Source organism: Pelophylax lessonae (assembly GCF_965119305.1).
Source record: "Pelophylax lessonae genome assembly, chromosome: 4".
Taxonomy (NCBI): Eukaryota; Metazoa; Chordata; class Amphibia; order Anura; family Ranidae; genus Pelophylax; species Pelophylax lessonae.
The window spans coordinates 251203925-251227495 of NC_138771.1; the positions used below are offsets into that span (position 1 = coordinate 251203925).

General features: G+C 36.5%; 1 protein-coding gene across 3 annotated transcripts in view; it reads right to left on the minus strand.

The window, feature by feature from the left end:
- Positions 1 to 23571, minus strand: part of SYT1 (synaptotagmin 1) — a 754020-nt gene that overhangs the window by 157863 nt on the left and 572586 nt on the right. For 2 of the 3 annotated variants that reach the window (XM_082254981.1, XM_082254980.1), the window contains 2 exons: positions 21738 to 21872; positions 10266 to 10433 (listed from right to left, as the gene is read on the minus strand). In XM_082254981.1, coding sequence (XP_082111107.1) covers positions 10266 to 10433; positions 21738 to 21872 — 303 coding nt within the window. The remainder of the gene's footprint in view (positions 1 to 10265; positions 10434 to 21737; positions 21873 to 23571) is intronic. The other variant, XM_082254982.1, reaches the window with a different exon arrangement.

Here is a 23571-nt window from a genome sequence, read left to right on the forward strand (position 1 = left end):
CAAATGGTATGTACGTTAAAAAGATATTTAGGAGACGACATAACATAATGAAGAATTACTGAGTGAACAGTGACAGTTTCTGTGGCACAAGCAGACTTTGGAATGACAATTCCTCCTGAATTTAAAATAGTGTGCAAACATAAATGAAAAAAAACGAAAAAAAAACCTCATGTGTCATGTCCTTCAACAGTGAATGATAACTCCTACAGGTATGCGTGAGCTGTGTTATTTGAGTTATATATATATATTTTTTAATCCTTTTTCCTAAGCACTGCTTCCCATTTAAAACAATTTGAATATTGGAGTGGGCCAAAGTTAAAATGAGTTGGCATTTCAGATGTTTTTTTTCAGGGATTTTAATCTGGGAGAGCAATCCAAGGGCCCAAAAAAAGAGTGTAGCTAAATGTGCAAAATATTACATAACATGGCCATATTTCTTCAGAAATAGTTTAATTTATGCAGTGCAGCGGATTCACTAAAGGCACATAGGCTGTTCACCTTGCCAAGGAAGTTGCACTTTGAAAGAGAATTTTCCCTAGAGCTTGGTGAATGAGGTAAAAATTCACTTTGTAAAGAATGCTTAATCATGTGCATGGAAAATGAAAGAAACATCATTTTTGCTTGCATATGATTAAATAAAGAACTTCACCTCATTCACTAATCTGGGTAAAATAACTTGCAAAGTACAACTTTCCTTGCAAAGTGAACAGTCTATTTGCCTTTAGAAAATCAAACCCAGTAACTCCATACCATATGTATTACTATCCCAGGTTGTACAGTATATTCAATTTTTTTAATGCATTTTATAAAGTGTATAGACACCCTATGTGATTTCAGCCTATGTCCTTATTATTTGGCTATATCTTTGATGTATCCATCCATTGAACCATAGTTGACCTAGAGGGATATTAAAAGTACATAGATGTCAACAGTTCTTAAACCAGGGAATATATTTTGTATGTTTTATAAAGTGAAGCTATATCTCTTCATCAAAGCTGCCTGATTCTTGGTCAAGGCTAGCTTTGCTGGGTTCATGTAAGCCTATGTGTACTATACAAGAAAAAATACACTCAACATATGCATACAGTATTATTGTATATATATAAAATTATATATATATATATATATATATATATATATATATATATTTTTTTTTTTTCTTTTTTTTTTTTTTCTTTTTTAAATAAATGTTTTATTCAATGAAACCCAGGAGAGTATCAGTCTTCTCAGAAATGAATTGCACTAATAATATCAAGTTGGGGAATCATATTGGTTTTAGTAATGACGGTTCATTTTTAGGATTTCTGGAGACAGAGGTAGCAGAGGAACTGGCTCAGTTTAAGCTTAATAAAGCAATGGGCAGTGATGGTATTCATCCCAGAGTTCTAAGAGAACTTCAAGATATAGTTTTTGGACCATTAATGGATCTTTTTCTCAATCTCTTCTAACAGGAGAAGTACCCCATGAATTGTGAAAATTGTACCTATTCACAAAAAGGGCAGCAAGGTAGAAGCTGGCAAATAAGGCCAGTAAGTTTAACATTAGTTCTAGTTAAGTTTATGGAATCACTCCTGAAAAGACAGATCATTGATCACTAAAAAATACACAACTTGCTGGAGCCAAAACAGCATGGCTTTACTGAGGGGAGATCATTTCACACGAATCTGATTGAAAATTTTGACTATATTACCAATGTTTTAGACCAGGGTGGTGCTGTGGACGTAGCATATCATGACTTAAGCAAAGCAATTGAAACAATTCCACATAATGATCTAATAGAAAAGTTATACAAGCTAGGACTTAACCCTCTGGTGGTTCAGTGAACATGCAGTTGGCTAAAGGATAGATACCAGAGTGTGGTTGTAAATGGGGTTCACTCAGAACTCAAAGACCAGTCACTATGTTTCTAAATGTAAAATAATGCATCTAGAGAAAAAGAATATCCTAAAGGCGAGCACAATACTGTATTAGTGTTGGCCAGCACTATAGAGGAAAACGATTTGGGGATACTTATATCAGGTGATTACAAAATGAGTAAACAGTGTGACCAGGCAGTGGGGAAAATGAATAGAATTCTAGGAAGCATCACTAGAGGGGTCACCAGCAGAAGGAAGGAGGTTCTGATTCCTCTAAATAGATATTTAGTGAGACCTCATTTAGAATACTGTGTCCAGTTCTGGAGACCTCACTTGAAAGATATTGATAAAATAAAATGAGCCCAGAGACAGGTCACAAAAATGGTGAAAGGTTTGGGGGATAAAACTTATTGAGAGTGACTCCAGGAACTTACTATGTACAGTCTGGAGGAAAGAAGGGAAAGGGGAGACACGATTGAAACCAACAGCGTGAATAAGGTTCAGGAGGGCAGTTTTTTCAATATGAAACCAAGATCAAGAACACGGGTACATGACCTCAAACTAACTGGAGGAAAGTTCAAAACTAATCTTAGAAAGTATTATTTTACCATAAGGGTAGTTGATGCTTAGAATAAACTACTGGCAAAGGGAATGAGACACAACAGTAAATGGCTTTAAACATGCTTTGGACAAATAGATGTATACACAGACAAAAAAGTTAAGAAAAAAAAAGGGGGCGGTTCGATGGACTACTCAGTCTTATTCTGCCGTCACTTTTCTATGTCCATGTTTCTACATCAGTGTGTATGATTCCTACATTTTGGGTATGATTCACCAGGATGCATTATCACTTGTTACTTGTTAAAATAACATATCAAGCTTCATCCAAGTGGAAAAAATCAGATGCTATTCATTGTTTTCCCTGTGATGCTAACACCTAAGTAATTTATATTAGGTGTAAAAGTTTTAGATCACAAAAAAGCTTAAGGTGTTACTAAACCCAGGACCTTCCATTCACTATATCTGGTCTCCCACACTACACAGAACATGGAAATGCAATTGTTTTAGTAAATATAAACTGCTAAATACCTTTTTTCATCAGCAGTATATAGCAGTCTTGTGACTTCTATCAGTGTATGATTAAAGCTTGTAGGAGATTTTACTCTACTATGACTGTCCTATGAGGCTGAAGGACCCCTGCCCCTCTGTTTGGACAGTGCTGATTGGCCCTGTGCTGATCACATACACTCTTCCCAGAAAAAAAAAAAAAACTCTCTAGCAATACACACCAAGCTAAGCATATCCAGAGTGCCTCCAAGGCTCTGTACTGTCAGAAGATGGATGAGAACAGTAAAAGAAGGGGAGGATCAGAGAAGACAGGATCAAACAGCCTTCTTACACAATGCAGAGTATTAACTCCTTAGATTCAGATGTGAGTATAACAAGCATGCTTTACTGCATATATATATATATATACATATATATATATATATATATATATATATATATTATTTTTTTTACCAGAATGGTGCTTAGAATAAATAAAAAGTTTGCTTTGTGCTAGTGGTTGTTATGTTCATTGAAACCTTTATTACTTTTCTACCCAGAAATCCCTGCAGCTGTGATCTTTTGGTGCAATGAAAAGCACTTTATGCATGGAGATGGACCACCTTTTATTCACCTGCCCATTCTCTATTCAATGTAGCAAGCAACAGTACATCTTGTATGAACATAGCAAGGAGTTGGAAAAGGTGGGCATAGTCAACCCTTTTACATAGTACCTATAAGAGGTTTAGGCATAAGTATATAATATTAACCCCCGCATCATCAGACGATAACAGCTGCTGTGGGGTAAGCTGGGGAATCAGGACTGGAGATTCCAATCAACATAGCAGCCACAGCACACAGGACACTTTTCACTCATTGTAAGTACTGTTCTGGTACTGTACTGTTCTGGTGCTGATTTAAAAAATTAAAAAAAACATTAAAAATATTTAACAAAACCTAATTTGCTTGCTAGTTATCGTTATAGTTAGAACTCTATAATTGTGAGCAACACAAGCTTCCCACAGATTTCAAAGTAGAACAAAACAAGAGAAACAAAGCAATAAAAACCTTAGCTGTAATAAAGGATAACAATGCTGAATATGCCTGATGTAATGAAACATTTTTCAAAAGCCTTGATTAAATGTTCATTAGGATGGGATTACTATATTACAATGAGCACACTTTCTGCCTTAACAATTTTTAAAGATGTCATGTTACAATTTATTTTTGGGTTAGTAGGATCTAACACTGACAGCAACACTGGCAGCAAGTATAGCTACATCATATATTCCTGCTACCTTACTGATTTGCCTTATCAGTGTGAAAAATGATTTATCTTATTAAAAAAAATACTATCCTAAGTTTAGATTTAGAGAAAAATGACAAGGTGCACAAGTAATTACAAATGGTGCCTCCTACAATCACTTTTGCTTGTGATTTTTATTTTCCTCCTACTTGTCATTCTTTGTCACTGCAATGTGAGTTATTTCTGTATACACTTATTAGCATTTTTAAAATAAGAGAAGCAGTCGAAGATGTGCCCACAAACACCTTTAAAAGTTTATAGTAGGTATAGGGATACAGGTATAGTAGCACCCTGTAGCATACCTGTATTTCCTATATTACACTATGATCAATAATCCCAAAGTGTGATAGCTAGCGTTTAAAGCAGATTTTATTGCAATTGTGCCTGAATAAAGGCAGTTTTTACTTACAAATTGGATAAAATAGTAATTGGCAGCCATTTGCTCAGAAACATAGGAGGACAGATTGAGATTAAAAGGCACTTGCACAATTTGCACTGACAGATGGGATGTGATTTCATTGTATGTTCTAAGAGGCTGAAAACAGCTCATCCAATCAGATGATGAGCTCTTGGGCATTGCCTGGTTAGAAAATTCTTATTTAATTAACTTTACAATGTGTATAATGCCTAATATTATTTATAACATTCACTTCCTGCAAAATAGATCTAAATAATAAAAATAACCTTTAAGTGGGTTTGAAAGTATGCAGCATGTACTTCATTGTAATATATTTATTTAAAGTATTTAAACTACATTTTATAGTTGCAGTTGCTTTAGTAAAAAATATTCCAGTCCAATCTACTGCATTCAGTGATTTGTTTGGCTGCTTTTCTATGATTTGTTAGTCGTATCAATAATTATGAGACTAAGCAAACTGTCAGAAGTCTATTACATACTTTAAGCAAGTTAAGTCATATATACAGAATCCAAGAACAGCAAACGATCCTTGTGCATCACCTGCCTAGAGTGCATACATAGATAAGGCATTAAAGTGGATGTAAATCCTCACATATACCCTGTGAAGTGAATAGCCTCAGATGATACACAGAGATGAAACAAATCCTCCTACAGACGTTTTACTTGTATATTTGCTGTCTTCCCCTTTCTACACCCTTTAACCTCCCTGGCGGTATGATTATGTCAGGAATTACATACCAAAAGCGGTACAATTGTTTTCATGGAAATTTGGCGTTATGTATTATAGGCCTACAATTCTTAGTAATTACTGACTAAAACCTGACCAAAACAAGACTCTAGTAGACATCCCAGATGTGATAAATTTGAAACACAAACACGTGAATTATAATCGAATCAATAATATTATTTTATTATTTAATATATAATATATATAATAAAATTATATTATTGATTAGATTATAATTCATGCATTATATATTATATATAGATATATGTGTATATATATATATATATATATATATATATATATATATATATATATAAAACGCATGAATTATAATTGAATCAATAATATAATTTTATATATATATATATATATGTGTGTGTGTGCATATATATATATATATACACATATATATATATATATATATATATATGCATATATATATATATATATATATACCGGTATATATATATATATATATATATATATATATATATATATATGCATATATATATATATATATATATGCATATATATATGCATATATGCATATATATATATATATATGCATATATATATATATATATATATATATATATATATAATATAAAATGTGTTTTGTGTAACGTTTTTTTTTTTTTTTTTTAATTTCCCTCCCTAGTTCCGCTCCCATGCAGCATTGCTGCTGCAGGGAACGGAACCAGGAAGTGATCAGACCGACGGAGGGACAGAGGAGCGGCGGGACTCTCTGCTGGCGATCTCAGCAATGAGAGATCATCGCTGGATCGCCAGGATAAGGTAAGAGAACACCGCTGCGCTCTCTGCAATCCACCCCGAGCGTGACTCGGGGTTACCGATCCTGATATGAAAAATCAACCCCGAGTCACGCTCGGGATTACCGCCAAGGAGGTTAAAAAGTACAGATCATGTTAAAAAACTTTCTTCATCTTTCAGCAGTACATAGTGGTGGATGGGGAGACTGGACTTACACTATGTGAGAGCTGATTGGAGGAAAGGGACACACTCCCTCTCCACATAGGCAGATGAACAAAGGAACACGCAGAGCTGTATTCTGAATAGACAAGCTCAGTGCTCATCTCCCTCTAAACTCCTTCTCCGACATAGATTTTGAACTCATGTTATCTCATGAGGACTTGTCAGAAATGACTCATGCTGACTGCAATGCAACAGAAGAACAAAGCACCAGAGAGAAATGACACTTAGAGCTTTGGAGAGAGATAAGTAAACACTACAGATATATGTGCTTAGCTCAAATTTCATGAATAGGGTTTACAACAACTTTAACTTATTAGGTCAACTAGCAACAGGAAACAACGTGGTAAATAACTAAATTCCTCATAGGTGAAAACACTGGAAGGCATTTTAAATGGACTATATGACCTGGTCTTATTCACGTTATTCAGTCACAGAACACGTACAATGTTTCAGGACCTCACAAATGTAATCCTCACTTTTTTTTATTAACTGCATTCATAAGGATGGGGGCACTTGGCCAGATGACTCAAGAATGATGTCCCCTGGCAAATCTGATCTTAAATGACCCACGACCTCAAATGAATCACATACCATCCAAATCCAACCTGACAGATTTTAGTAGAATTTTTGTTCCACAGAAAAATAAATGTTTGCTTACCATATCCATTGCAAAAGCATATTCAAACATGTTAAAACATATATTTGTGTGATATTAGATAGAGATTACAGATTATGCCCTTACATGCATATAACTGTTTGATACCATAACATTGCTTATTTGTTCAGTCTAACTGTGGCTTCCCTTACTCTGTTAAATATACTTTGATCAAAGAGAGCCTGTTGCTATACTTCACTTTATAAAAAAAAAAAAGCATATCCATTAAAGAACACTATGTAAATTTACCTTTAAGGCTGTGAGCAGGGCTTGAGGGAAAAATGTTAATGTAAGTAGTATGTTCTGACATCTTAGAAGTTTCCCCACACAGATTTGCTTTACAGTGGTACAGCATACATAAATAATGATATAGTAACATCTGTGGTTTGATCAATAAAAAGCAAGGCATCATTTTAGGCTGATATGATTTCAAATTCCTGAATATAAGAAAGCACCTTTAACAACTTTCTTTATAATGGGAGTGCAGTTAATATGCAATTTAAATGAGAACTCCAATCAGGGTAAAATTCCCGTAAACATCTTCTGTATAGGGATGTATGCAACTATTGTTTGTGAGCTGGATCCTTATATAATACTTTATCTGGGACCTCTTTTTGCATGGTCATGGTGCACTCAAAAAAACATTTTCTATATACACTACATATCTATGACTTGTCGTTTTTGTTTATTCAAATGTTATCCTTTAATAGGTATTCTGTACTCAATAGTCATTCAAATGACTGGGCTCATACAATTATGCAAAGCGCAAAATGCATAGGGAAACAACTAAAAACATCCATCAAGAAATTGGGCCAATTCATATTCATGCGTTGGTGCGATATAGTGCCAGAAATGATACATGCGCCTTTTTATGGTGTGTTAGGAACCCATTTTTAAATGAATAAGCTGCCTTAATGCAAAGCCTGTTAACGTGCAGCATAACACCTGGTATGAGTAAAGTGGACTGTAATCTGAGAGCTTGCTATAGGCAACATCCCTTTGTACATCATCAGATTTATTTGCACAGCTTAAAGCCTAAGTATAGCTAAAAAACAAAAACATAAACATCAGAACAAGGGACATAACTTATAGTCAGTAGGATTTGTCCCTTGTGTTGATGCCCCTCGTTTAGGTGAAATCCTACTCTGTCCATGCCCCCCCCCCCCAACACCCACCACTGTGATTCTCTGGTGCAGAGGGTGTTAATACAACTAATTGGCTGTCACAGGCTCACACTAACAAAGCGTGATTATGCCTGCTGTTCCTGCCCAGCTCTACCATTCATAGAAGCCACACTACAGCTTGTATGAATGAAAAATGATCTAATGGAGAGAGCAGACTTATCAATCATCTGCCCATCTTTCATTTTTAGTTCCTGTTTCATTCATGAACATTTATCAAAGATGTTAAATCAGCACAAGATACACATTTTATTGACTGTCCCTTGTGCTGATTTTTCTGTTACATACATTGTTACACAGTTGGTAAGGTTGACAAAAGACATGAGTCTCTCCAATTAAACCTGTGTGGGTGTGGGTGTATGATTGTGTATGTATTTATGTATCTACCATTTCCCATATCTCTGAAAGATGCCCATCTATGAGTTTTTGAACTTCTCTACACTCTCTGCTGTTACTATCAATTGTGAAAGGGAGTTTTACATCTTTATTGCTCTAACAGTAAAAGTCCAACTTCATTGAATGGCCAAGTGTATTTTAAAGTGACCTGAAATGGAATATTTTTTTCCCCTATTTTAGGATCACCATTTACATATTTGTATATTGCAATCATATCTCCTCTTAAGTGTCTCTTTTCCAGGGAGAATGTGTTTATTGTATGTAGTTGTTCCCTGTAATGAGGTACTCCAGTTATCAGGTAATAGTTAGCCTCTATCAGTTTTCTCTGCACTCCAGTTCCAGCACATCCCTCCTGAGGACTGGAGACCATAACTGGATGACATACTCAAGATACAGTCGAACCAGAGTCTTGTAAGGTGGTAGGATTATAGTTTTATCACTTGAGTAAATACCCTTTAAATGCATGCTAATAGTCTGCTAGCTTTGCTTGCTGCAGCTTGGCATTGCGCTTTTGCTGAGCCTGTGATCTACTAGGACCCACTGATCAACCTCATTTGCCATGTAGTTGTCCACCCTTTTTTTTAAGGTCTTCCTATCAGGTCTTCCTATAAGGTTATCTGTTTTAAGATTAATACCCTGCTTAGTTTTGTATTTTCAGCATGACGGTCTAAATTGAGATGTGTTTTCTTACTCATTATCCAACAGTTTTATAACCTCCCCTGTGATGACACACACACACACGCACGCACACACACGCACACGCACACGCACACGCACACGCACACGCACACGCACACGCACACACACACACACACACACACACACACACACTGTATAGCTTTCCCTCTGTCTTATCTTACTAACCATGCTAGTTTTTTTCCTTTTTTTTATTGCTGTGTACATTTGTTTCAAGTTAAACAGACTTAGCCCGTGGACAGAGCCTAGGGGTATCCCACGTACAACATTTTTTTTTTTTTAGCTACACTTTGGCTTTCATTGAAAAAGCTAATGTTGTGTATGCAGGATATTATTATATTATTATTCTATGTGGAAGCAAAGCTTATTCAGGAGCAGTGCTTGGGATCATCTAGTGCATCTTGGAAACAGAGCTGATTCAAGCCTAATCTACTATGCATTTCCACCAAGAACAGGCAAACTCAGAAGTGCTAGTGAAGATTTCTACATTTGTACCTGGCAGCTGGCAGCTTGGAGAATAAACACATAGAATTTATTTTTACAGATATAGTTGCAATTTAATAAAAAAAACAGGGCTATGTCATATGACTATATTGCTGGGTGGACTTCCTATGTAATGGTTAACCACTTAGAGTGTAACTGAAGGTCTAGAACTGTTTTACTGAAATACCACAATAGGTTTTAATTACATTAAGTAAGAATATATTTTTTCAACTGCAACTGTCATTATAATGAAACTTTATATAGACTTTCAGCTTACACTTCTTGTGTTGCTTAGCTTGAAAGAGGAAACATCTAGGCTTATTTACAAAATCAAAGACAAACATGTATACATGACAATAAGTTAGAATTCCTCTTTCATTGTTCTGACCCCTAAAATGTGATGTAACATTCATTATTTGATCATATTGCTATAGTTTCACATTATGATTGATTTTCGTATTTCTTTTACTTTACAGTCCAGTCCGTATAGAAACAAAGATTAAATACCTTAAAGGTGAACTGTTCATTGAACACAGGGTTGAGAGTCTTTCTGTGAACCTTAGTTTCAAATTTCTTCTTTTTATCTGGCAGAAGAAACAACTTCACATAAGGATCAGATGTACCCCCCATATCTAAAGCGGGCAGCTCTGCAGCTTGAATTATTCCAACCATCAGCTAAAAATAAAGCAACAAAGAAAGATCAGATTTAGTTATGTGATATATAGCAATGCACACACTATTCTATATGATTTAAATTCAATAAGAAGAATACTTTTGAAAATAACACATTCCAAAACCTAACTTTTGTGAAATATACAGGATAAAAGCTTAATTCCAATTCAAATAGCTCATCTACTTCAATATAAAAAAAAAAGTTTGCCAAGCAATAAATAAGCTCATCATATTCCAGAGCTTATTTTCGAGTCCTTTTCATGGTCCCGTGCCAGTTCTTTTTAAACCAACTTCCTGTGAGCCCAAGGCATCAAAGACATGCCCCAATGGGGAGGGGGGCAGCATCCTAAAGAAGCCCAGAGTGAGCACTCTTCTCTGCAGCTCATCAATGAAAGACAGAAATTTAGGCCCCAGTGCATCAAGTGATTAAAGCAAAAACATCAAATAAAAAGGTATGGAAAAAGAAATGAAAAAGAAATGTTGGGGATTGGGGGCTTTGGGAGAGGGTTAGAGCAATTATAAACCTGAATTTGGAATTAGATATCTACTAAAGTAGCAACTATTTTAAAAGTTAACATTCTTAATAAAATGTTTAATTTTAAAGATTAACTACAGCCAAAAGTTTGGTTTTAGGTATGGATGGAGTAAGATCAGCATTGAAGTTTTCATAACTTTTAAATGTGTCATCAGAAGGAACTTTACACACCCATCAGCTGGACAGAAAATGAGTGGAAACACAAGAAGCAGTGTAAACATTTTATTGTTGGCTATATCATTGCTGGGGAGGTTATTTTCCTCACCAAATATGTTGTTCTGTTTTACACTAATCCAAAGTGAGGGACAATTTGTCTGGGACACAGACAGCAATAATAAAAAAAAAATTATAGAGTTATTAATGCTTTGCTACCCTATCCAAAACGAAATAACGTTTTTCTGAAGCTACACTTTCCCATTTAACAAGAGAATGAAGTTTACAATAGTGTGAATGAATGAAGTAGATTGGAGGCAAATATTAAAGGTTGCTCATTTAGTTTTAGCAGAACAGTTTGTCCATCCAATTTTATTCTGAAATGCTGTAAAACCCTCCTATTCTTGATAACTGCCAAGATACTGCAGCTTTCTTCTATTGTATATTTCAGAAGATCCTTCTATACAATATATACTGTAACCTATATTATTTTGAGAAGAAAGATTCATCTGACATTATTTAAATTCTTTGCAGCTGTCGCTAAAAAGTCTTAAATAAAAGTGAAAATTAGATAACTGATCAATGTGATTTTTCGTAATTTTTACAAAAAATGGCGTTTTAAAGACCGCTGCGCAAATACCGCATGACAAGAAATATTGCAATGACCGCCATTTTATTCTCCAGAGTCTTTGCTAAAAAAATATATATAATATTTGGGGGTTCCAAGTAGTTTTCTAGGAAAAAATACTGATTTTAACTTGTAAACAAAAAGTGTCAGAAATAGGCCTGGGGCTTAAGTGGTTAAAAGGAAGTTTTACACTAGGGGAGCACTTCCTTTGTTTTCTTATTTCCTTGTCTCCTACAGTTATAAAGCACTCCCAAGGAGCACACTTAACCCCTTGATCGCCCCTGATGTTACCCCCTTCACTGACAGTGTCCTTTATACAGTAATCTATAAAGGAGCACAGTGCAGTGTGTCTGAGTCCTCGGTAGAAGTCCCATGTGACGAAACGTGTCAGATGCAGGCACGCTTTCTCCTTGATGGTCATAGACGTCCTGGCTGGAATCCGGATCTCGCCATCTGACAAGGCTGAAAGAGAACTATTCAGCAGCGGTGAGCTGGCCATAACGTCCTGATTATCATTTAATGCTTGGAAATTTTTATCTGATGTAAGCATATTGGATTTGGGGGGTTTGCTTTGGTGTGTTGTGTTTAATAAAAGACTGCAAGACAGTATTACACTATTGTGCCTCCCATTCCATTTTTTTGGTACCGTTGGGTCCCTGAGGGATATCTAAGCACAGTGGTCGTCCAGGTGTCAGCAGAGGTGGTCCAGACTCCCAAATGGTGCAAGCAACCTATGCTTATAGGCGCATGATCATTGTAACTCTGGTGAGTGTCCATTCCTAAGGGGATCACTTTTTGGTGTGGTGAAGGTATACGCCGGATCAGAACACTGAATACTGAGCACTGGGAGTACCAAAATTTTATGGAAATTTTATGTGGTTTTTCTAACAAAAAGACTGTATTGAGTGTGGATTTTACTCTTTTATGAGGACTGGATCTTTTACAATACGTTTTTTACCCTTTTATGAGGACTGGTTGATCTCCAATATGGTAATACATATTGAGCGCTGCTGAGTGTAATCAATGCTGAGCATCTTTTAATTTTAGTATTTATTACATTGCTTTTTAGATCAATTTTATTTGGGTACAAGTTTGCATGGCTGTGCAATTGTCAGTTAAAGCAACACAGTGCCATATCGCAAAAAATCATTAAGGAGGTAAAACCCTCCGGAGCTGTGGTTAAGGAAAATAAAATGCAGCCTTTTGCTTGCACATGATTGAAAGATGAACGTAAGCAGAGCTTTACCTCATTTACTAAGCACTAGAGCAACTGCACTTGCAAAGGGCACACTCTATTTGCCTTTAGTATATCATCAACCCCAGTGTGAGAGAAGTAGTTACTCCAGGGAACCTGGATACATATGATTAATAACTAGTATCAACCTTTACGGTGGCTCCTACCTTATATTCCAAACCAAAGGTTCACAAACCAGGAATCCTGGTCAAAGGCAGGCCTATTGTGTCCAGTATTGGATCTCTGGGTGACCTTTGGGGGATCTAATAGATCCCTCTTCCATCCATTTGGGGTGAGACTACCAATTTACTTTTGTGACACGAAGCATGTTATACAGAAACTAGAAAATTTAAAGTGAATGATATCTAATGTCACATCATTATATCCCTGTATTTCCTACAGCTTGTGCCTGCAGGCCCAAAAACACCACTTAGATCTTAACACCAGGTATTCCAACAAATTTAAGCATTTTATCCTGGAAGGGGAAATATTTCTGTTAACTTATAACTAAGTTAATTTCCAACACAAATGGTGGTCCTTTTCCAATTAAACATTAGCTGAATTGCCAAACCAGGTTTGGGATTTCTTCCTTTTTTTCCCTCAGTGTTTTTCCTCTTTTCCCTTGCATTATGTTGGGCAGGGATATTGATTATGATATATGATATATTTTATAATTTTAAGGCAGGTGTGAAAAAATGCTGTAAATTAAGAATGCTTTCAGAAATAAAAGTGTTATTTGTTTTTTTTTATCAGTTAACAAAATGAAAAGTTCATGAACAGAAGAGAAATCCAAAACAATCAATATTTGGTGTGACCACCCTTTAAAACAGCATCGGTTATTTTAGGAACATATACAATTGCACAGAGTTTTTGAAGGAACGCGACAGGTAGGTTGTTCCAAACATTTTGGAGAACTAAACACAGATCTTCTGTGGATGTAGGCTACCTTAAATCCTTTTGTCGTTTCATGTAATCTCAGACAGTCTTGATGATGTTGAGATCAACTCTCTGTGGAGGCCAAACTCTCCTTGTTCTTCTTTATTCTGAAGATAGTTTCTAATTGCATTGGTTGTACGTGTTTGGGGTTGTTGTCTTAGTGCAGAATACATTTTTGGGCCAATCACATGCCTCCCTAATGGTATGGCATAATGGATAAGTATCTGCCTTTATTTCTCAGCATTGAGTACACCATTAATCCTGACCAAATCTCCAACTTCAATTGCATAAATTTAGCACCCAAACTTGCAAGGAACCTTCACCTGCAGATACTCATATAACTCATATATATGTATGTATATCATATCATATGTATAGCTCATATAGCTATACACTCAGATACCACTCTCCAACCCTTCACTAACCAATTGCCTTTTGCCACCACCAAATATTTCAAATTTGGACTTATCAGTCCAGAGCACCTGCTGCCATTTTTCTGCCATTTATTCAATCCTTGCCTCGGAGAGATGTTTAACTACCTTGTGTGCTGAGTCTTGCCTTGGTGTATGACCTGCAACATAAAACTGTCTTCCACAACCTCATCTTAGTAGCAAAGTTTGGCTATTCCTCACTCAGTTTAAAGCTTCCTAGACAGCGGTTTCTGTTTAAGTTAATGAGTGTGTTTCAACCTACATATGAAATGGATGATCATTCCTTAGCATCAGCTTGATATAATTGGTTATTCCTACACCTGACTTCATTACTACAAAATCCTTGACTTTGTGCTCCTGTTAAATGTCTGCAAGTGTAAGAATTGATGCTATTTTGAGGACAAAGGGTAGTCGCACCAAAGATTAATTTGATTTAGACTTTATTTCTGTTCGCTCACTTTGCACTTTGTAAATAGGTAAAAGTAAACAATTAAAATATAAATTTTTAGAAGAATATTGACTTTACAGCATTTCTTCACACCTGCCTAAAACTTTTGCACTGTACTGTATGAGCTCCCTAGAAATAAGTGGTCATAAATATCTGGTGAACCTTTCTGTTTTAGAGATGGTACCTGAGAGCTTCCTACTACAGGTCATAGTTGGGGAGCCACAGTGCCAGAATTAACTGATAGATATTTATATATTTGGAAAAATGTAAAAGGTGAAAGTCTGCATACCCCAAGGTAATTTTTTTTTTGCCCATAATTTACAAAACCAACGGAGTGGAGTGATGTAACTATTGCCCCGAGTCTCAAATTAATGTACCTCAACCACTATTTCAAAGTCTGATAGTACCCTTCCCTATAATTGGGATCCCTGTTTAGAGGGCTGCTATGGATCTGGTTTGGCCACTGCCAATGTCCACTAGGAAACATGAGCATATATATCCGTAGTCCTTGTCGGAAAACACATCCCCTAAGATTCAAGGAAATAATTTTGACAGATCAAGAAACCCAGTTCATATCAAAGGTAACTAAATAGCTGTAAAGCTAATTATTAGTCTGTGTTACTAACATTATTAATCACTTGCCGACCACCGCAAGTACATTTACTGCGGCAGTCAGCAGCTCCTTGGCAGAGCGACGTAGTACTACGCCGCTCACCAATTTGTTTTCTGCTACATATTTTTGGTAAAAAAAATCGCAATAAGCGTATTTTGATTGCTTTGCGCAAAAGTTATTGCGTTTACTAACTAAGGGAAAGATTTATGTCATTTTTATTGTTTTTTTTTAAAATTGGTAATGGCGGCGATCTGCGATTTTTTTTGCGGGACTGCAACATTGCGGAGGACAGATCGGACCCCTGACTAACATTTTTGAAACTTTTGGGGGTACCAGTGACATTACTACAGTAATCAGTGCTATACATATGCACTGTTATTGTAAAAATGACACTGGCAGGGAAGGGGTTAACTTTATTAGAGATCCAGGGGTTAAGTGTGTCCCTAGGGGCATGATTCTAACTGTCAAGGGGCATGGCTTTTGATGTAACCACAGAGACATACGATCATACACAGCAGGATCATATGATCTCTGCAGTTACACCAGGGAGAATGACAGGCGGCTTTGTTTACATTAGCCGCCTGCCTTTCTCCCTCTCCATAGGGAGATTGCGAGTGGCCGCCGGACATCGGAGCCGCCAATCACTTGCGCGGGGATGGCCGTGAACGAGCAGGGGCGCGCGCTCACCCCCTACAGGCTCCTGGGCGAGCAACGTAGTACTACGTCACTTTGCCCAGGAGGGAATGACTGCCGCAGTAAATGTACTTGCGGCGGTCGGCAAGTGGTTAAAATACTACCTTTTGGGCAGACATTTCCAATTGCTTTCAGATGATTCTCCACTATAGTGCATGGCTTAGAACAATAGAACAATATGAACAATGCAAAGGTCACAATGTGGTTTCTGGCAATGCAAAACTTCATATTTCATATAGAAAACAGGAAACCAACAAAACAAATCTGACAGGTTGTTTTCCACGAGAATGTATAACTTGCCACAGGTCTGAGCACAGGCAGAGGGTATGTGAAGCACTGGTTGGCAGAATTGTGGATGGTGTAAATGTGTCACCTAGGTTTTTATACAAAAACATGGTTAGGGGCTCCAGGAAACTTTAATTCTGGTATGGGTACTGGACCCAAGGGGGGAGGGGGGGGGGGGCTTTTCAGAGTTTTGGTTGGGAAAAAATAGGCCCTAAAATTGTGAGATGACTGAGGTTCAATGGTTCTATTTCTCACTAACCCTGCTAAGTTTAATATCTGACTCAGTATATGCTACTGTGTGTGTATATATATATAGATATATATATCTATATATATATATAGATATATATAATTGCTGTTTTTCTTGAAGAGTCTTACTGAATCTCCTATTCACATTTTGTCTTTTAACTTCTAAAGCATCCTTTTCCAAATGTATATACTTTTATTACTGAACTGAAAAGAATATTTTTACAGCAGTTAGTTGTTCAGTGACAGGCTTCAAACAGTATCTCGGCAAATCAATCTTCCAAGAAGTGTGTCAAACAAAATAATAAAAAAAAAAAAAATGTCATTGCTGTCAACTAAAAAAATTGATGTCAACTAAAAAAGATGTCATTATCTAATAGGAAGTAAGACAGTGAAAACTGCACTGCACAAATGAAGAACTCAAATCCCTAAAAAAAATTAAAAGCTAAAGGCAGTGATGGTGCCTTTGACAAATGTAGGGCTTTTAAAGGTAAGGCTAGACAAACAGCCCTTGATGCCAAATTAATAATTTTCCTTAGTGGGAAGATTTTTAATGTAAATTTATGTAAGGTGCTGAACAGAGGTTTAGTGGACAGGACATGGGAGCAAAGTTGAAAAGACTGAGATTTTAGAGGAAAAGGGGTTGTGTTGCAGATGTTGAACCACTGTGATCTATCACCATAAAGACAAAATTATTCAGAGACAGGGTCGTGTCTTAAGTGTGATGTAAAGATACAAAAGTTCCTAGACAATAAGTTATCCTTAAAACAAATTATTACTTGAATGTAGTATTCAAAGTTTTGACTAATTAGTTAACCTGGATGGTCACTAGTGCACATGGTATTACCAAACTCACATGGCCATGAAAAAATGTTAGGTGATGACATCAAACCTCTTGCATGTGTGACTTGTGTTTTATAACCTAACATTTCTATTTCTAAAAAAAAACAAAAATATTGGCCAGGAGAGAAAAATGAATATGGAAAAATCAAAAGTAAAAAAAAAAAAAAAAAAAATCCAAGTAAAAAAGAAGAAAAATAAATAAATGATTTAGTTACCTGTACATAAAAAAAAAAAAAAAAAATCCCAGAGTGCATGGAGGACCTGTTCTTTTGTAATAAAGGTGAAATATATTAATACCTTCCGTTTTGTTTTGTTTTTTAGAAGGCCCTGCTGTGCTTTTTGTAGCTTAGTAGAGGGATTTTTGGTTCTTTTAGCACCCTCCTTATAACCTATCTGGTTATATTTTTAGTTGTTCTCGGTAAAAGTCATACTTTCCATGTGCTGCGGAGGTGATGGCCAAAACATTATGTCTGTATGCCATTTAGAACAAATTATTCCATTATACTAGGCTGTATCTATGCTCTATCAACAGTCCTGGATTCACATTTGGCGACCACAGTTTGTTTTAAGAAAGCTACAATGTTCTTCGCAAATATATATTAGCATGGCTTATTTAGCCTCTGCTTCAACAATTCCTAATTTCTTATCTGTGCTCCAGTGTCAGAATCCGGAATCAGTTTTGAAATGCTGTCTATTACATGCTTTCTTTCTCTGTATGCTCATTTACAGTTAAATCATTATAATGCTTCTCATTATTTCTAAACATGTATTAGCCCTGCACATGCAACTTTTCAATGCAAATAACTCTACCTGCTTTCTCAATAGCTCTGGGCAATCAATTTCTTTTGACTAGTCCTATTTGCAAAAAAACTGCTGGACAAAGATGAAATCCAGGGTGAAACTGATCGAATGAAATCTTTGCTTGGCAAACTTTTTCAAACACTGTGTGCATTTAACAGGTTATTTTCAGTTTGCTTTGATATTGGTGATTCACAAAGTCACACAATTCACAGTCACTTAGCAGTTCAAGTCCAGAGATTCTAAGGTTCGGTGACTTTCATCACTTTTAGGTTTAGATGGCCATATGCATAGCACAGGTCAAGAGCAAAGTTCTGTCTCAAAGGGAGAATTGCTATGTAATATTGTAAATCAAGGTAGAAAATGAAAATCATAATTTAATGTAATTTATTTTATTCTGATGCTATTATTATTCGAGACCCAAACAACAGCTATAACTTTACATGAAAGGCAGAGAAACGAGTCTATGATTTTTACCCAGTGGAGTGGAAAAATAATTCACTTCCTCTTCTGAAATATTTGCTTGAAATAAGCTATCATGCTTCTACAGAGTTCTTTGGTCATGCCTCCCTTTGAAGCCCAGTGCAATGCTCTGCGCAAGGTGAATGACAATAAGGCTTCCAACAACCTAAATCACTGGGTCGCTGCACATTGCAGCAGTCTATTTCGTTTATAGATTTATCTTGCAATCATTCATATTGGTCTAATATTCTTCATATATAGTAATATACCTGGTCAATTATTTATCATTGCTTAAAATTGTTAGAGTTTACAACAAATAATATGCAGTCTAAGCAGTTATCTTAGTGCAAGCATATCATTTTAAATGCTTATTTTACAGATGATAGTTAACTACAACACTCCTTTAGTGAATGTTATTGTCGTCTGGGCTTCCTTCAGAATTGGTTGGTTAAAATATATAATGGGACTGCAAGCAGCTAATTTCCAGACAGCAAAATGAAATAAAAACTCCCCACAATAAACTTGGAATAATAATTGTCCACTGCCTTTATTTATGGGTTTAAACATATTAATATCAAATATCATTGAACAACACCATAATACATTACCTACAGAATTCCTCAATAACTTTTTCTCCAAGCATGAATACAAATATTAAAATAAACAACTCCGCTATTGTAGCTCGAGTTGTATTAAACCAGCCATTAATTTAATAATAACATGTCCCCCTTTTATAAAGAAAAGGTGACCCAACCACATAAATAGGCCGCAACAAGTGTGGCTGTCCCAGGGTTTTGGCTTTGTTTTCTAACGGATACTTTGTGTCCTCCCTATGGTTGTACACAAACAAATTGGTTGTGCAAAACAAATGTTCAATTTGCAAAGGAATTTTTGCAAAGGATATTTTTATATTATTGGATGATTGAAGTTAGCACAGCTTCTACACATTCACAAAGCTAAGTGAAAATTCCCTTTGTGAAGTGAACAAGCTAGTCTCCTTTGGAAAATCAGCAATATTTTGCGTGTTTTACATGTTTCCACCTACATTCCTAAAATATACTTGTATGTTAACAGGTCTTTGCTCTCTGGCTTGTGTCTGTTTGAATGTGACTTGGTTCATGAACGTAAATGCATGAAAAGCAAGTGGAAACCAAGTCTTGAACACAGTGGCTGGTGTGTTGTGGGGCCTTTCTGCCAACTGTAAGGTGGCATGAAATATGATGACACTATATAAACTAATAAACATATACAAACATGATCACTAGATCTGCAAAAATCAGCCTAAGAGGAGAACAGTTGTAATCATTCAATGGCATGTATGCCATCAGACAACATTATTTTTTTTCTTCTGCCATTTTATTATGTAAATAGTGCATAGCAGATCTGACTTTGCAAAGGGTCTCTTATGCACATATAAATACCTTAATTATTATTTGTAGCTATAACTTAAAATACAACATGGCAATAATGCTAACATTAGTATTGTATTGCACAGGATTTGCTGGAGGCAAACAGGTTTGGTGGCATAGAGTACCTAAAAGAGTCAAAATAAATAAACATTCTCACTCACAGAAAAGGTTTGCAGAGATCCTTCACCCATACCTGCCTTTTCCTGAAGCTATATGTGTATATTCAATACTATTGCATCTCCCATTTAAAACCCTGGGTCACTGAAACTGTTTCAGTGTATTACCGGCACAAGCCTGTATATTTACAATACAGCTCTTAAATACAGTTCAATTGTTCTGCGAACACTTTACCCAGTAGGGGAGTTCAATGACTTTTTATTTGACTTTGTAGCAACAAGAACCAGAACAACTGCTTTCTTTCAATAAAGTTCACAAGTTTGTTTTCATCTGCAGAGAAAGTGAAATGTGTTTCTAAGGACCAATTTCTTCCACATATTATTCTTTGGCAGGAATAAGCTGTTTGAGGTTTATAAAGTCCCCCATCGATTTAATGATATTCTCTGAGTATTGAGTGGTCAGTCACAATGAAAGGGAACAGAAATTGTGCTCCTGCATTGGAACAGAACATTAAGATGAGGTCTCTTTGATCTGCAGGCTCCTGGATTTGCTTCATTTGAAATGTACTCATGTTAAATCAAAATTACAGGCTGTTTTTCTGTCTTTCAAAGAACCACAAATGCATTTAGAAACTAAAACACTCAACCATGAAAAAGACATTTGTGTTCCCTAATGAAACGGTGGTATTGATAATGTTTAAAATCAAAAGATACATATAACTAGGTATATGCCTAATATGTTACATCTAAAAACTGTAAAGAAAAAAAAGTTCACTTAATTTTGCAGTTCTGTCTTATTTGGGGCTTACTATAGTGCAATGCTTTGATAAATATGAGCACAGCTGCAGATGATGCTTGGTGTCCTAAAAGTACTGTATCCTGGTTTTCACAACTGATCATCTCAGATACTTCATACATAAATTAGACCCTGATGAGACTAGTCGTGGATTAGCTGTTGGCTTTGCATGGGAAGTAGCACTTTGCAAGGGAATTTTTCCCAGGGCTTAGTGAATTATGACAAGTTCTGTAGACATCTGCAATCCAATCAAAAGCAAGAAAAATGCTATTATTTTAATTTGCTGTACACATGCTTGGGTATTCTTTGCAAAGGGAAATTTAACCGCATTCACTAAAATCTGGGTAAAATTCCCTTTCAAAGTGAATAGCCTATTTGCCTTAAGTGAATAAACCCTATAATGTCTTTAAAGGAAATGTGTACTGGTTTCCACATCTAATCATCAGAGACTTTTTGTAGAGGGATTATACCCCGATGGGACTATTAGTGGGTTAACAATTATGGCTTAATTTAAGCACTGTTACCAATAGGGTTTTATAAAAACCTGTTTCTATTTAATCTTTGAATTCATCTTTTTCTTTAAATAGGGGCTGTGTGGAATATGCTGACCTTATGCAGCAGCTCATGGGAGCAATGACCTCTAAAAAGCTTACAATATATAATTTAAGGCAAGGACCTAACCTGGTTATTCTGGAAGTCATAGTCCAACGAATACTGAAGCTTCCCAAGCTTTTCTTCTTCTTTTGGTTTCTCCTTGTCTTCTCCATCAGTTAAACCTGTCTCAGCGTCATCATCATCATCATCATCCTTCAAAGCCTGGCAAGAAATTGTATGACATTACTAAGCTTCCTAAAAAATATAACCTTAGTTAAGTCACAGTGAAAAAAAATCCTCATTTTGATTGTACCTGTCTATTTAAATACTGTATATGCTCAGCAAGCAGCAATATATATATATATATACAGTATCTCACAAAAGTGAGTACACCCCCTCACATGTTTGTAATTTTTTTTATTATACCTTTTCATGGGACAACATTGTGGAAATTACACTTTGCTGCAATGTAGTGAGTGTACAGCTTGTATAAAAGTGTGAATTTGATGTCCCCTCAAAAAAACTCAACACACAGCAATTAATGTCTTAAACCATTGGCAACAAAAGTGAGTACACCCCTAAATAAAAATGTCCAAATTGGGCCAAAAGTGTCAATATTTTATGTGACCACCATTATTTTCCAGCACTGCCTTAACCCTCTTGGGCATGGAGTTAACCAGAGCTTCACAGGTTGCCACTGGGGTCCTTTTCCACTCCTCCATGAAGACATCATGGAGCTGGTGGATGTTAAAGACCTTGCGCTCCTCCAGCTTCCATTGGAGGATGCCCCACAGATGCTCAATAGGGTTTAGGTCTGGAGAAATGCTTGGCCAGTCCATCACTTTTACCCTCAGCTTCTTTAGCAAGCCAGTGGTCCTCTTGGAGGTGTGTTTGGGGTAATTATCATGTTGGAATACTGCCCTGCGGCCCAGTCTTCGAAGTAAGGGGATCATGCTCTGCTTCAGTATGTAACAGTACATGTTGGCATTCATTGTTCCCTCAATGAACTGTAGCTTCCCAGTGCTGGCAGCACTCATGCAGCGCCAGACCATGTCACTACCACCACCATGCTTGACTGTAGGCAAGACACACGTGTCTTTGTACTCCTCACCTTGTTGCCGCTACACACGCTTGACACCATCTGAACCAAATAAGTGTATCTTGGTCTCAGACCACAGGACATGGTTCCAATAATCCATGTCCTTAGTCTGCTTGTCTTCAGCCAACTGTTTGGGGGCTTTCTTGTGCATCATCTTTAGAAGAGGTTTCCTTCTGGGATGACAGCCATGCAGACCAATTTGATGCAGTGTGTGGCATATGGTTTGAGCACTGACAGGCTGACCCCCTACTCTATCAACCTCTGCAGCAATGCTGGCAGCATGCAAACGTATAATTCCCCAAAGACAACCTCTGGGTATGACGCTGAACATGAGCACTCAACTTCTTTGGTCGACCATGGTGAGGCTTGTTCTGAGTGGAACCTGTCCTATTAAACCACTGTATGGTCTTGGCCACCATGCTGCAGCTCAGTTTCAGGGTCATGGCAATCTTCTTATAGCCTAGGCCATCTTTATGTAGAGCAACAATTCTTTTTTTTTAGATCCACAGAGAGTTCTTTGCCATGCGATGCCATGTTGAACATCCAATGACCAGTATGAGAGAGTGAGAGCTTTAACACCAACCTTAACACACCTGCTCCCTATTTACACCTGAGACATTGTAACACTAATAAGTCACATGACACTGGGGGGGGGGGGGGTGGCTAATTGTTAGGGGTGTACTCACTTTTGTTGCCAGCGGCTTAGACATTAATAGCTGTGTGTTGAGTTATTTTGAGGGGACAGCAAATTTAAACTTATACAAGCTGTACACTCACTACTTTACATTGTAGCAAAGTGTTGCTTCTGTGTTGGACTTGTCA